Source organism: Botrytis deweyae (genome assembly GCF_014898535.1).
Source record: "Botrytis deweyae strain B1 chromosome Unknown BDEW_047, whole genome shotgun sequence".
NCBI classification, from domain to species: Eukaryota; Fungi; Ascomycota; class Leotiomycetes; order Helotiales; family Sclerotiniaceae; genus Botrytis; species Botrytis deweyae.
Genome location: NW_024066254.1, coordinates 161,625 through 178,238, shown reverse-complemented (window position 1 = coordinate 178,238; position 16,614 = coordinate 161,625). Strand labels below are relative to the sequence as shown.

Here is a 16,614-nt window from a genome sequence, read left to right as displayed (position 1 = left end):
AATTCTAATATTGAGGAAGTCATTACACTTTTGCATCAAGTGAAATCTCTTTCTAAAATGATGTGTATTCGCGTGATATCAATTTACGCTAGAAGTATCTGAAGTGTCAGATCTCTTGCTGAAAATCTTCAAAAATGCATGCAATGGGTGGGAACTTTGGCATAAGCCCAATGAATTGTCGTCTAGTTGCCAGTCATCCGGTGAAAAGTTTGTCCTGCGACATGACGTCTCTGAGAAGGCAGACTACTTATTGCAGAAGTTACTATAGAGGCAACCAACTAGTTTACTCGAGCCCAAGTCATATACCCGCTCATCTCGATTCATCATTCATGATATCCTATATGACCCTGGTTTCTTTGTGTATACCTCCATAATTTCTGAATTGTTTACATTCGGATTTATCCTCACATCCAATGTTCACATCCACGCAACAAACATTCTCTTCCCAAATCTAGGCCTCTTTCTATCATCATCATATCTCGTCCCATGCTATCTAACACTACAGTGACTATCGCAGCCCATACGATCCGAATTTATCACGAGCTCGCCATTTACATTCACCAAAATGACCACACATCACCCCAACCTTGCTTCATTACCCCGCCCCTGTCTTCCATTCTCTTGGATTTTAATTTTGAGAGTCCTGCGTTACTCGCTGTACATGCCATTGATTTTTGAAGCGTAGGAAGAACCACTCCGTTGGGATAGGTTGTGTCGATCTTTTTTGGGAGGTGGTTAGTTGAGACTTTTGTTACATGAGATGAGAGGGAGATGGAACATCCCTTTTTAGAGGAATGAAAAATGGAAGACAAACATAAGTCGAGCTCCATGAACAACACCCCGCACCGATCAGAGTTCCATTGACTGGATCTGTACATCCCCATTCATTTGCGGTTTGGGTGGTTGGCATACCGGTCCATGACACGTTGGATACGAGTAAGGTTGCGTTTGTGCCTGGGTTTCTGGTTAGGTTGCGTTTGTGGAGGTGGCGAGGCACTGAGAAGATAGTGCGGAGAATGAGAAGCGGAGGGATGAGGGAGGTCGAGGGTGAGAGTTGGAATAGAAGAGCTTTGGATTACATACAAGAACCATAACCGCCAAATTCATCAACAGCGCAACAACCTCCAAAATACTCATTCAAGCATGTTGTAGTAAGTGTAGATCGGATTTGGTTATCATCTCTTGAGGATGGGGAGTAGTAGAGAGGAGATGCGGATGTGTGGAGGATGAAATTGAAGAGGACGAGGTGAAGACATGGGGAATTTTGATAATGCATTGTTTTTGCTTGCGTGTTGTTCTTGAGCAAGGAGATTCTTCGTAAATGGCGCGTGTGGGTTTCGCGTGGGTGTAGATAGATAATGGCCACTCGCGATGGCGAATTCAAAATCTCAACAGCAATGGAAAATATAATCTTTAGATCATCACTATAACATCCACATTACAGAAAAATCACCAGAACAAACCAAATTTCCAAGAATTAACAAGACGGGAACTATCCCTTTAAATCCTCAAGCACATCCGTATCATCGCATTCATCCGCTTCACCCAACATATCTCTCGCCAATTCACCCTTTTCCTCATCACCACACTGTCCTTCACCACACAGATTATCCCGGCCAAATTCCCACAATTCCGAAATCCGGGGTAAACAGGGATTTACGGAAGAGCTTGCCGAAAATGGGTGATCGGAATCATGGTGTGTGGGAAAGGATAAATGGGTAAATTGTTTAGCGAGGTCATGAGGTTTTTGCTGACGGAGAATTTGTGTATTGGAGGGAGTTTGGGTTTGGATCTTGGATTCTGGGTTCTAGGTTCTGGGCTTTGGAATATGGACTGCGGCTTCGGATGAGGTATTCGTGGAATTTGTAATGGGGTTGGAAAAGGATGGAAGAAAAGGGGAAATAAATTGGGGTTGTTTGTTGGGGATGGTTATTGGATTGTTTTTCTTCTGTCGTTGGTTGTTTGGGAAGAGGAGGCGAGAGCTTGTTGGAATATATGGATGTCGAGGGATGAAGGAGAGGATGAAGAGATTCGAAATCACGTAAAGAATCCACAGAATATGAGGTGCGATGTAAAGAATAATATTGTGTTCTATTTGGCCAGAAGATTAGATATGAATGCTTGGCAATGTGATAACCTTGTTATTCGATTCTTCCATGAAGAGCGATTGGATCTATGACGGTCTCTGATAGGTAAGAGTGTGTTTGTTCCTGCTATATGTCATGGATATCTCCATAGTAATTGAGGGATTGTATCTTCCCTGGTGGATTTTCCTGCTTGGTGATGACTGGACCCGAGACAAAATGACTGAAGTGCTGACTCCCTTTATCTTTTTGGGAGGACAGACTTATGCGATCGTAATGACAAAGAAGAGCTGCGGGATTAGTGTATTGAAGTGATATTAATTAGTTACTCAGCGTAGAATCTGAACTCTTGACAGATAGTATGGTTCCGAGATGATCATTGAATAGATATCCAACACACACTAACGGACGGCTCGCTGCTGGCCCCATAAACCACTACCATGAGAGTTGTTTAGACAGTCGCCTAGCACGCACAACGAGCAACGAGGATGAGAAGCTCAACCCCTCCCATAGACATAGACTATAAAGATAGTAAACAACGAACATTGTGCGAAATGTCTTCGAGCGCAGCGAGCTATGGGGGATTGGGGGCTTGCCCCCATGATAACCAAGAGGCATGAAAGTCGTTGACTTTGCGAGTGTGTTGGCCAAGAACTCTTGGCTTTGCTCTTTTATCTCCGGGATGAGCCATATTGTGTCTGATGGTCCGGTTAAGAATCTTACTGAAATTTGTCAGTTGTAACCTGGTGTTACAGAATATCATGGAATCTCGCTCTAGAACTCAGAATCATATGCTTGAACAATGAATACCTATAGTGCTTATGCGAGTAAGGAAACTCTAAGAGAAGTTTCATGCTGACCCACTGATTTCAGCAATCATCGCACTTTCGGGCAATATAAGGCATATTCTCGGGCCAGATTATGAGCAGTGGAGACAAAATCGGTTCGAGATTCAAGGCCAGTCTCCCAGTATAACCTATCATTTTCATCACCTCCGAAGCTCCATGAAGATTTAATATCACAAACTTTCGGGAAGAACGATTAGGTGCAGCACCAGTTCCCCGCAAAGGTAGCATCGCCAGTACTACAACCTTGAGAGTCACAGATACCATGACCAAGGTCACAATCCTTCACTCGAATGAGAGAGGCAAATGATCTTGAGCCTCGGAGATATTCCCTTTGTACAATGTTCCATTCTCTATTTCGTGCTCCCTCAAATCGAAGATGTGATATCTGATAGTGATGTTACCACGAATGTGGATTCTTCAACCCTTGGTGTTGAGAAAAAAGTCTCGTATAGGCGCCACGATGGATCTCTTGATAAGATCCTACCTTATTATCAGCCTTGGCCGCCGAAAACTCGAAATATTAGATGATCTATGATCTCTTGAAGAAATCGAATGTGGAGCTCGGCGGAAGGAATGTAGTAGTACCGGTGCATCTATTGCGATATTGCTGATGAAAGTGTCGTACATTTCTCCTCCGTACGTCCGTCACCTCAAGAACTAGGGTCATCGGTAAAGTGCGGTTGCAGCTTATCACTCAGCTTGCAGCTTGTTGATGAGATTGTCGTGTGCTTCTCACTCCGTACGTCCGTCTCGCTGTCCATGGTTGACATCTCATCGTACAGATTGCCAATGAAAAAAATTCCGTGGGGGGAATAAGGTGAAGGATGCACCAAGGGAAAATTTGTCTAGCTGCACTGCTGCAGTGATATTGGAGATTAGATTTCGAAGACCGACAAGGTCATAATGATCGCTACTAATTGCCACTTTCCGAGAGGGTTCGCAGCACAAGGTATGCAGTGAGACTGATTGTTGAAGTTCTTGAGTATCAAATGTGGAACAGAATAATACTCGGCTCAACTTGGCTGATGATACCGTGCATACTCTTGTATCCATTTCATATCTTTTTCAATAATCCTAAGATTTCATGGCAATAATTGTGCAATATATCCACACATGTATTGTTCTGGGCATATTCGAAATGTAAAGGTGGTTGGTGGATGAACTCGTTGCTCGCAAAAAAAAGTGAGGCAGTGTTGATGTACATAGCCAAGATACTTGGGAATTCTTGGTGTTACAGGATCATGAAATGATGTTCCATTCGAAATCCTACACTGCCAATACACCATCGTTCATCATCAAACATGTAAATTGTAAATCATACAAAGTATGGAAAGAATAGGTCACTTGACATGTTTCAGAAGATCTAAATTTGCAAATCTTCACCACCACTCAAACAACCAAGAATCTTCCATCCCTATTCAACAGACTAAAGAGGACTAACTTGGAAACAAAAGCCTTACGCCAAGTTGACAGTCAAACTAATAACTACCGTTTCCCGTCGGTACATAAAGTAATGATCGATGTTTATCATCTTAAAATTGCTTGGTAGATCATCAATGAAGAACAATAATTGTTTGCCCAGCACAACACCAAGATCTACCAAACTCTTATCGTAGATGCCAAGACCATCATTTCCCTTTAAATAGTTTAATAAGTTTCCAATATGGTTAACTTTCAGGCGGATCGGATCGTTTGTAGGACTCTGTGCGTAGCTTGGCCGGAACACCGCTTGTAACAATTTGGTCTTCAAAGAGTATACTGGAGGAGAGGAGTCGCGGGTACGTACTTCCTCCCCCAAAACATTGCGAAGCGAAGATTACCCCTTCATCCTTGGAAAAGGAATGTGGCGAGGTTCTTTTTCTTTTCACAACGTATTCGATGTTTCAATACATACGTATGTCAGAATTTTGTATATACCATAGAGAATAACTCCAAGGGGGGTTGCCAAGGAATGCCTGAAATGACCTTGGCAGGTACAATACATCAATACAGACATTTTTAATTATATTAAAATTCGTTTATTGCGATGGCGGAAATCTCGATAAGGATAAATTCTGGCGTAACATTCAGCAGTCCATTGAGTCCGCCCATGCTTCCTTATTACGACTCCGGATTGGCTCCCGGAGTTCCCGTTGAGGTTCTGCGTGGAAGATTCTTTGGATAATATTCATCGCCAAGAAATTTATGCGTAGCGGTATTCCTGGCGTATTCCCCATTGACTCCAAGCGGAGCAAGCGTAGGAGACCAGCTGGGGGGAAACAGTATATCTCTTGGCAAACTATATTTTCATGTATGTACCGTTCCATTGCGTTCAGTGCCATCTTGGCTTACTGATGTGGAGGTCGTGAATCCGCAAATGGCGCTCGGTCATGCCCAGAATTTGTCTGACACAGATAGGTGACTTTCCAAGAATTTGAGGGTCTGTATTGAGAATAATGGATTGAGGTAAGAATGAGGCACGGAGGGGGGAGGGAAGGTATGTTGATGAAAGTGTATATATTCATCGATGTTTCCCTCCTCATTTCCTCCTCATCATTCAACTCAATCATACAATCAAATACCAAACAACCAATCCAAAATCAAGCAATCTACACCCGGCTTACTTCCAACAACACAACCATATCTTACATTTTCCCAACCAATCACAACTCACCACCAAAAATCACCATGTCTTCTTCCACAACTCAACAACCACGTCTTGGTAAGCTTCTTATCCCATTCTAATCTCACATCTCACATAATTCAATGATATACTAACATTCTCTCTAGACCGTGCCTACTCTACCTCATCCGCTTCCTCCAGCGACTCCAACGATGGATGGCTCATTCTCAACGGCCATGGCTCCTCTACAGTCACTACCCCCAACGAATCAACCGATGCATTCAACCCCTACCTTCAGCTCGCTCCAGTCACCCGTGGTGCATCAACTGTCAACCAAAAATTCAGAGCTACAGAGAATGCAGAGGATAGACAAAGATTGTTCTTATTGAGAGCAAGAGACAACTAGATTATCTGGGGCTTGTCGCGGAGTATGGGATCTGGAGATGATGAGATGGCATTGTACTAGTGGTTGAACTGGAATTCAATAGAGGTGGAAATCGCTGCTTCTCAAATCACAGAATGGAGCAGGGATACTGGCGAAAATTGGTTTGGTAGTTTTTGTTGCTGGATTGTTAGCTACTTGGGGTTTTGGTCTGGGCCGGTCTTCTTTGAAGCGTAGGAGTATCATTATTCTTTTGACCTATGGGAATCGAAATTATATGCACTTATGATGGATAAATCAAAATAGAAAAAATTCAAATATCATAACATTAAAAACCTTCCCCGCGTGATCATAATGTGCTCGAGCGAAGAAGTTGATATACTGCAGCCTACATGATGATCTCAGAACTTAAAGCACCTTGATGAAGCCGCTCCCTAAAATCACGTACACGAATAGTTAGTTTATCCCACTTACAAAGCACAAGCTGCATAAAACCTACTTCTACCCCGCCCTTCCCGGTGGGTTGTGGCTGTCGCTACGTGTGGTGACGGGAAGATACATATCAAACCTAGATGCTGTAGATCTCGCTGACTCTCACAAACACGTATTACATTCATATCTTTCACCGCTTGATCATTCGAAATGCTTCGTACTCTTCCCCAATCAAAAATGCAATATATCACGTGACTGCAGGTTCCAACCTTCAAGCTGAAGAGTTCTAGCGGCTGAAACTTTACGGTCAGAAGCAGACATAACTAGTACTCTTCATTTTAACTTTTCTTTCCCTGGAAATCTCAGTTGCCTCGCTTACAAAGGACATGAAAACTTGTTATACGCTGATTAGTCTTCTGATACCCTTCCCTCCCCCTTCAACCCAATTTAAAAGTATTCAATTCTACATTAGGTAAAGCATATTCTACGCATTGAGAAACTTAATACAACATCACTCCCAACCCTATTTGTTAAGTAAAGGAAAATGATAAGCGGGCTGAATAATGAGAAAACCCGTTATGTAGGTTTAGGTACCTAGATAGATATCAGCATCAACCAACATTCAAAACTTCAAAACATATATTCATCTACTCATCTCCAGACACTGTATCTTTTCTATCTTGAGATGTCTATAATCAAACATGCACCACCAGAAAAAGGATTAATTGTTCTCCCCAAACCAAAATGGCCCCTCCCCGCTTCATTCCCCCTTTTCCCTCGTCTTCCCCAAAAACAAAAAATACATACTCGAATCGAGCTTGATACAATGGACTAGCGGCGAATCGAACGCCGGACCTCTCCCATGCTAAGGGAACATTATACCACTAAACCACAAGCCCTTTTTATTGTATCCTTATTTGATGGGAGAGGAGTCTCAATCTATGTATATATTGAAATTGATAATAGTAGTGGGGAAAACCAACAGATTTTGGAGAAGATATGGAAAGTTTGAGTGGAAAAGAGGGGGACGAGTGGGGGAGATTTATGAATGAGTCAAAAGTGGATATGGGTCTGAGGGGGGAGACCCACTCTGCGAGGAGCATGTGGGCTCGGGTATTGTGGGAGAACCCCTGAGATTTGGGGTGTGAGGAGTGAGAGGTAGCTACTTGATAGAGTAATCGAATAACCAGAAGGTACAGAGGAATTGAGAAAAGTTTTTGTTCTGAGATGTTGGGAGGATATGCGATCTGTCCGGGTTGTGGATAAAGATGTATCCAAGATACTATAACTATATAGGACAAGTTAGAGAAGGAATTTGACTGAAGTGAAAGATGACCTCCATTATCTTTACATAGATGATTTGACATGGGCTGAAGTTAAGACATGTAGTAAGACTAGATAGTCAGTATTTGCTTATTTGGGGGAAGAATAATGTGCGAAATCCAGCGCTCAGTCTATGAGTTTTTTTTGCTAGAGAATGATTGGATAAACACACAAGTAAACTAACAAGAATGGTAGTTCAGTTTGAGTCTTACTAGCTCTCTCTCTAATTATATCTCTCTTTACTACAAGCCCTCAATTTTTTTTGGAATAGTACAAGGGTACAATTACATCATCATAACAGAAACTCCCGTTCGTAGGATCATTAAGCTAAACCCCGAATGTTCCCATACAACTATATTTGATCTCAATTGATCTTCAAGATCCGATGTTCTCTATACTTTTCATCTAACATCAAACACATACCTAGATGAATTCCATCTCCCAAATCCAACTTGCTACTGAAACCAATCAGGCAGACCTGGAACAGCAGCGCGTAATTCTCCATTCCGGAAAGTCGATTGGTTAATACGTTATGAATAACTCCGCACTAGCAATATAAAAGAAAGAACTATCGAATTAGGCTGCTAGACACTGAAACATATATACATGAAAAGAAAAGAAGAAGAAAAATCTTGCGGGAAGAGGTAGGATTAGGCATCTACTTTATTTGCGAGTATAGTCTTCTACTATGAACTAATACCTGAGGTTTAAACCTTTAATGGGGAATTTATATCTATAACTCTTATGGTTCTTTAAAGATAATAGATTGATCTCAATAAATTTTAAGAGTGATATAGATTTTCAAAAGTCTAGATAGAGCGCTGCTTGATAAATATTCATTCTTGTATTTTTATAATTCATAAAAATATATAGTATACGAGCGTTGTTATGTATATTTCAAAATTCGTATCTAGATGAAAGTATATCGAAAAACAAATACTCATAATTATTTCTAGAGGGATCTTAGTCCTGTTTCATTTATATTTATATATTCTTTCTCTTACTTCGTTAACTTTCAAGTTATTAGATAGAATATTCAATGATCTAGACTATAGTTTAATAATATAAGGATTTAAGTTACTAAAAAGACTTACAGATCTAGAAAGATTTCTATATATTAATCAAATTCAATATTCCCAAAAATCTAAATATTCTAATTGATTTAGATATTTGATAATCATAATTATTAGAATACAATTCGTACTATAGATACTCTAGAATATATACATATGTATATAAATGAAGTATTAATATTATCTATATCTATATCTATATCTATATCTATATCTATATCTATATCTATATCTATATCTATATCTATATTTATACTAGTAACTAAATTCATACTCCTCATTATTCAAGCCAAGAGTCATAGTCCTAAGAAATGAAAAAGCGAAATTTGATACTCACTTATAATACTCATCAAGCTACATTTTAGTATTTATTACGGAAATTACAATATCGAATTAAATATCTATAGAATAGAGAGCTTTCAAACATAAAGATTCTATAAATAAAAATGCGTATTTATTAGGTGGGTATATAATATATAGATAAGTATTATTGAGATATTGCGAAGTAGGTGTATATCTGTATCCTGAGAGGAAATAATATTAGAGAAGAGAGAAGAGGAGAGATTTTGATAAATAGATTGCTTTAGACTACTGTAGCTTGCTGTAAATTGCTGTAGATTACTATAAACTGCTATAGTGGATCTTGAAGGGAGGTCATTGTAGGAGGTGTAGGATCTCGTGAGAGACTGGGTATGATATTTGTTGTTTGTTATTCTGGTAGGTAGTTGTTGATTTGATTTAAATTTGTAGAACAAGGTAAAGGTATGAAAACTGTAAAGGTGTAAAGAAGAGAGCTCATCGAAAATAAATACAGATATAGGGATAGTGATATTACTTTGAAGTAAATAGATGCGAATGGTTGTTACTGAATTCATTTTATGGATTAGTTTCTATAGTATATCAGTGAGCCAATATATCAGCTTTACGGTATCTTTGTGAAGGATTTGGGAAAGTGGCCTGAATATTTACTTTTTTTGTTTTTAGATAGTATTATTGTCAAGCCAATTATAGCGAGTTAAGACAGATTGTGATCTTGTATTTCTTCTCCTTCTTCTTCTTTATTTCACTTACCCACTGATTGATTCGTTGCCTTTTATCTCTTGCCTCTTGTTTCAACGACTTCTAGCATTAATCTGATCATCATTGGTTCTTTCAGTCGTACAGTGAACTAAAGAATACCACTACTACCACAACTACCACGGATCTGTATTGTATGGCTCTGTATTGTATTAACACTTCTATCAAGATCAAGATCCTATCTATACCTATCTATATATGCTCGACTTCGGCTTCGATTGCAATAGACTTTGAAAGTTCTAACCTTGTTCCTCGCCCAAATACCTAGAGTTCTCATCACGCCTTGACACAAAACATTTAATCTACTGCCATAAGCTATTTCTCGATAATCATTCGCTACTCAGTCCTTCTATCCTTACCGAGATTTCTTACAGCATATTAATCTTTCTACTTTGATAATCACCCCTTCTCCATAATACAACCAAATGGATAGTCACCAGAAATACCGTCTCGCCGACACCCTTAATCCCCTCAACTATTCTGAACGACTCTTCATCCTTGAACTCTGCCTCTCAGACAACCGCTCCAATCTTCAACGAGTCAGCTACCACCTTGAAATTCTGCGTGAGCGCCGATGGCCTACCGAGCGTTCAGAACTCCAGTATGTTTATCTTCATGCACATTCTCCATTCCACAGAAAAATTCTTTTCTCTATCTCGCATGGCTTCACAATCCCGCGTATAATTCTTGAATGGATCTTAGAAATTATACATATATGAGAGTCAGACTAACGAATAAATTTTAGAATCTTCCAAGAATGGAAGAGGCAGCTCGAAGAATCAAAACATGAATTACGGCAAATCAGAGATTGCCATAGAATGATGATGGAACCAGAAAGATCTTCGAGCCAGCAGAGTGAGACGGCGACTCGGGATGAAAACAGGTGGGCGATATTTTTACGCCGCTTCGGTATCATCGTTTGAAGTTAGGATATTTCTGTGGTGTCATCAATGAGATAGGGCGCCAGCGTTTGGGATTCGGATCACAATTCGATCTTTCTGAGGAGGAAATCAAAGGTGTTGAATTGAAGAGATACAGAATGGGAGACTTGCATCCTTGGACTTCTTTATCATCAGACTTTGATGGAGCTTGGATGCAAATCGAAAGACAAATACTGGTTGCGAGCAAGAAACTCGACAATACTGTAAGCGGTCTGATTCTCGGATGAACGGTTCAAAGATAATGATAATGGGCCCTTCTTTAAAGAAACATTGAATTATTGTGAAGAAAGCAAGCATATCAAATTGATTCTGACCCATACTAATGGAACTTCCGCTTAGTGGATGAGATGCTAGACGAGGGTTGAACTAAACCTTAAGACTAGATTTGTTGGAAGACCAATGAGAGTATTGGCAGACAAAGCAATGACAACATTATTGACAGTGAAGAAGAAGAATTAATCCTTTCAGCCACCGGGTCGGATTAAGAATTCGACTCCTTGGAAGAAAGGCATGCCTATTCTACGACAAATGACCGAGCTAGTATCTGCAGTTGAAATGATGGAAATTCATTTTTTCCCCTGACGTAGACAATTTGATTCAAGTTGTTCTGCAGTGGGAGGTAAGCCATTGCTAAAAGTTTCCCTTATGAGTACCTCAAGGAGTAGTATTCCGGGCCAGTAATTTCTTACCATCTGTGTCTCGTTGCGCTCGGTGGCTTATCAACCACCACGGCATCTGCTGTCAGAAGCTTAATTCACCAAATGCAGACATTCTTATTCAACTCCCCGCGACTACTCTCTGTAGCCCTCTTGGAGTTCATCTGGAGCCGAAGCAGTGTTCCCAATTAAATTCTGTGGAGGTTATAGGTTGTAAATATGATTATTTTCACCTTACAGTCAAAGAATTGCTTGTAACCAGACAATGAAAATGTACCAAGACCACAGTTTACGGATTTACACACTGGGGAATGTGAAGTCCAGTGACTGAAATAGTAGATTGCCATATATGGGTATTCTGGACATACAGATGGATTGCGATTGTCATTTGGAGTTTTCACTAAATATTTGTTGTCATTTCTGATGTAAGATTACCACGAATTATCTTTTTAATGGTAGTCAATATGAGTAATAGAGGTTTCTCAAGGTGATATGAGCAAGAACGGGAGATTTGCATAAAACCCCTCTCACAAAAGATCAATCTAGATTTTGGAGGACGCGCTCGGAAATTCTATGCCTGTTCGTCATATATCATGCAGAACAATGCTGTTCGGAATAGGGAGAGTGGGTGGAATATATAGCAATTAACCGCGCATGATGGAGCAAATTTTTTTAATCGAGTAGTGGAATAATGCTAGGACAACCATCTCGCTCTTAATAAGAGACGATATATTGTATCCGGACTGACCTTTTAATATAAAACCAATACTTCGATCCGGCTCTGCACCACCTAAAGTTTTTTGAAGGGCAACATACACAATCAATGGAATCTTCGAATCGTAAGAATACTCATCAGATAAGATACTGAAAGATTATGAGATTGTTTGATCAATTCAAAGTCTATCTCTAGCTCTCAATATCTGAAAGTCAGATTTCTCTCGACTTCGTGTTTCTTCACTGTCAATTTATCCTATCAGTCAACAATAATGACAACAACAAAAACAGTGAAAGAAACGTCAATCCTTCTCCATTGCCATTTTCTTACCCACACAAACGCATATCCATCCAATCCGGTAGCCAACTCCAGAGTCCAGAATCACACCAGGAGATCAGAACTTCTGTAAATCGAGAAAAAGCAGAGGCTAAGCAATTCCTTGTTCTCCATCTACTTGCTCTACACTCCGTGATGGTCAAGTACACAAGGAGATGATTGAGAAGTATTTATATACTTTCGCCAATGATGTAATTAACCACTGGTGAGGATCTGTAGCTTTTGAGAAGTAGTTTGATGGAACTGGGTATTAATTCCGATATGCGTATGTTTTTCTTGGAAAACTATTCACTGAAACATCGTGATAATCCAAGTTATGTCAAATCTTTGAATATGAGGCAGATCTCTATACTTCCCCCTCCTTTCTAAATGCCTAAAATCTCCCATATTTCTCTTTGGCAATGTCTCCACATTCCCACCATTTACTAGAGAAGTAGTATAAAACTGTTTATCCGCGAACATTTTGAATCTTCATGTACAGCGCAGCCGTTCACTGTAGAATAGGGAAACAAGGAAGCTACCCCGATGAAAAGTATTGAAAATGATTCAATTCTCTCTGTTTCCCTCGAAATTTCCTGCTGAGCAATTTCTCGCCCTCAAGCGCAAGGAATCAGGCACTCCATCCGATGTACGTAGATGATGATGAGACAACCCACCGATTGACGGCACCAAAGATGAACAACAAAAAAAGATCTCTTGTCTCAACTACAAGAGAGAAGAATAGTGAGATTATCTCAGTAACAATGAAAAGACTTCTTTCATTTCAACTTCACGAATGTGTATAATCATTTTCTATAGCTTCTCCTATCTAACTAGGTAGGTATCCAAAGTCATCTCATCTCACACACCCGCAACAACTAAATAGCGACAAATTCTCCCCACAAACACAGGAATTCAGAAACTCAACACTCCTCACCTGTCCTTACCCTTCTATTTTCAAGTTTCCAATAGTAGCGAATAGAGAACGAAAAACAATCAGGATATCATGGGGTACATATACTTCCTCTCTTTATTCAACTATTCGTTTATCTATTTAATCGATGATTTACATGCCCTTCTCATGATGAATTACTCTCCACATTTTTATTTAGATTCTACTCTGATAAAAACGTTTTTTATCGCTTATTCGCTCTCATACTCATTCTGTTTACTCGTATATCAATACCGATATTATTCCCCCCCCTTAGTCCTCTTATGACCTCGGGAGTTATAAATTTCTCCAGTCATAAGCAAGCGAGCGAATGAGCGAGTACCGTATAGGAAATGAGGGGTTTTTAGGACCGATCTATAACCACTTCAATTAGTACATCTGCTATACATCCATTTAGAATTTTAAATCCGTTTCTAATCAGATTTAAATAGAAACTATAGTTTTCAATATTCTGAAGTGAATTAATATAGTTAAGGCTAATAAATAGTTGGAAATAAGAGACAGTTGAATATATAAGATGAATGTAGGGATTATCCGAGGTTCCTTAGATTTAAGGCTCAAATCTGGACATATCCTTCCCTCCCCTGTCAATTCAATTGATATTGACGAATACGCTAGCAAATACCCCGGTAAATGCATAAAATTTATGCACAAAGAATTCGCTATTGCTGTAGAACTTCAAATTCAACACATTTTGAAAATCTGAATTCAGAATAATTCGAATTAGCTAAAGTTTAGTCTGGTAGTGTTGAGTATGGTTCTATATGGGGAGTAGGATAGAGAGTATATATGTAATTGATTGAATTTCTAGTATTAGAATTCTGAATAGCTTTTATTCCAACTTTCAAGATTACTAAGTAATATATCCATTCTACAACTCTTTTACAATTGTTAAGAGCTCTACAACTGTCTAATTTATATTCGGTTTAAACATTTCTTCGGAAGAATTACAGCCTAAATTAAAATCATAAAAAGTGAATTCGCCAGTTGCAATACGGTTGAATATCCGATATAGAACCGACCTAAATTACCCTAATTCCCTATAAGGTAATCAAACGCTATTTTTTTTAGAATTCAAAACAAAGAAAGAGTATTATCTCTCTCACCTTATAATTTCGTTCTATAAAATATTAAGCAAATTAATTCATTTCTCTCTCATTTTATTTCATTATCTCATTATCTTATTCCTTCTTATTCTATAAATTTATCTTATTCATTCTTTTACTCCTTCCATCATCTCATCTCATTCTATTGTTTCATTTCTATTCATCATCTCATTCGATCTCATCCCGTTTTATATACTACCCAAAGCCAACTACCTAGGTAGGTAACTAACTAACTCACTAACCGAGTTTCTCGAATTCCACTCTCATACTCATCTCATTATACCATGGATTCATCTTCTCCGTTTGGATGTATAAATACCCAAATACAAATATATATCTCATATAGAATAAGTAGAAAAGCTTGAGAAATCATCAAGTAGATGAATGGGATGTAAATTGTAGTAACCCAATGAATGATTGTGAATGACTTCAGAACTATAATAGATATCCTTTATATAAGAATTGGAAAACTATCAACCCAGGTACAAAACACTTCTGATCTTTCGATATCGATTATTTATGAATCAACTAGAGCTCAGATTGATTCGAATAAGCTGATATTGTTCTCACAGTCAATTGTCTTTAATACAATTACATTGAATCCTATACATATAAAGCAGATAGTATTATTGTCTCAATGTATTGGAAAAGTTTTCAACTTTTAGAAACTGAATTGTGAAGTTTGTGAAGTTAAGGTCCAGAGACTCATGACTTTGAAATTGTATATGATAGATTATGTTGAAAAGTCTATAAATCCAAGTCAAAAAAACGGAAACTATTCAACCATCAATAACACAAGAGGACGGTTTGAGATACATGATGAAACTATTCAATGTCACGAAGTAAAGCTGGAAATTGATAGGGATCAAATGGTTCCAATAGATGTTGTAAAGTACGAAGAGAGAACAGCTAAGCTACGAAGCGAAACTGTATTTATAATATCCTTCTCCTTAGCCTCTGGTTATATACGTTCTGACACTCTTCCCCTTTTAGACTTCACGTGCTCGTGAATCAGAATCGCCTTCGCTAGGAAGGAGCAAAATCATATTGTAAACACGGGCTTTTCGAAAGGAGCGGAATTGGACTGTAAACAGAGGCTTGCAGTGCTTTAAAGCTATTCAAAGATCGTACTATCAATACAGACTGTCTTCTAACCTTTCTAGATCACCAAATGACGAAGGAGGTAGTAGATCACGAATGGTTTTATAATATCATAGTAGATGCTTATAAAAGTATTAGTTATGAAAAGTGACCTACTTTATTATTCGCAGGGAAAGAGGTAAGAGTTGAGGCCCCAGCTTATCGTATACTACTTTTTTTCATAACAAAATCTCTACAAAAATTTTTTTTATATAAACTTATTTCTTTTATAATTTATTTAATAATTTAAAAATTGATTTGAAAATCTTTTATATAAGATATTACTATATTTGAAATCTTAAAAAATGAATAAATTATTTTTAGTATTTTTTTGATATAAATATACCCGATTTAATAACTCGTTTCCAAAAAAGAGAAGCGAAATTTTATTCCTCATCAATTTTATCAAAATGAGATTCAATTTTAATTACTTCTAGATTTAGCAATATATTTTCAAATTGTAAAAACTCTTCAGAATAATCATTATTTCAATTAGAATAATTAGCATATCAGTTTTTAGTTAATTTGAAAAGGTAGTTATTGAATTGAAAGTAGATAGATCAAAAATTCGATTTTGAAACTAAAAATCAATATATTTCCAAACTATTTTCAATCGTTTTTGAATTTTCGCCCCAAAATCTCTAATTCGATTAATACCGATTTAAAACAATTAAAAATTATATGAATAATACAATTCATTATTCCTTATAATTTAATCAAATTTTCAATTAAATTGAACTATAATTGATAAAGATATTATAGATTGAAATTAGAAAATCTAATATTCAGATGTTTTTGATAAAGTACTGAAATTTAAGGTTTTGGAAATACGTTATTAAATTGGGTATATAGAATTTCAAAATTGAAATTTTTCAAATTTTATTATATATAACATTTTTCTCATATAAAAAAATCGATTTTTTTTGAATTTCTTGAAAATTCTAACTTTAAAAACCTACAACTATATT

The 16,614-nt window shown here is 37.9% G+C and overlaps 3 protein-coding genes across 3 annotated transcripts; 2 read left to right on the top strand and 1 right to left on the bottom strand.

Annotated features, from left to right (window-relative positions):
* Positions 1 to 557: 557 nt before the first annotated feature.
* EAE98_011373 (uncharacterized protein) lies at positions 558 to 1,276 on the bottom strand (the record flags this gene model as incomplete). Its single annotated transcript, XM_038958995.1, has 3 exons — positions 558 to 719; positions 815 to 954; positions 1,084 to 1,276. 3 exons carry the CDS (start codon positions 1,274 to 1,276, stop codon positions 558 to 560), a joined length of 495 nt encoding a protein of 164 aa, XP_038804674.1.
* Positions 1,277 to 5,599: 4,323 nt separating this feature from the next.
* Positions 5,600 to 5,940, top strand: EAE98_011372 (uncharacterized protein; the record flags this gene model as incomplete). The annotated part of the gene is made up of 2 exons (XM_038958994.1): positions 5,600 to 5,633; positions 5,702 to 5,940. The coding sequence occupies 2 exons, from the start codon at positions 5,600 to 5,602 to the stop codon at positions 5,938 to 5,940; spliced, it is 273 nt and encodes a 90-aa protein (XP_038804673.1).
* Positions 5,941 to 10,246: 4,306 nt separating this feature from the next.
* Positions 10,247 to 10,744, top strand: EAE98_011371 (uncharacterized protein; the record flags this gene model as incomplete). The annotated part of the gene is made up of 2 exons (XM_038958993.1): positions 10,247 to 10,422; positions 10,567 to 10,744. 2 exons carry the CDS (start codon positions 10,247 to 10,249, stop codon positions 10,742 to 10,744), a joined length of 354 nt encoding a protein of 117 aa, XP_038804672.1.
* Positions 10,745 to 16,614: the final 5,870 nt, after the last annotated feature.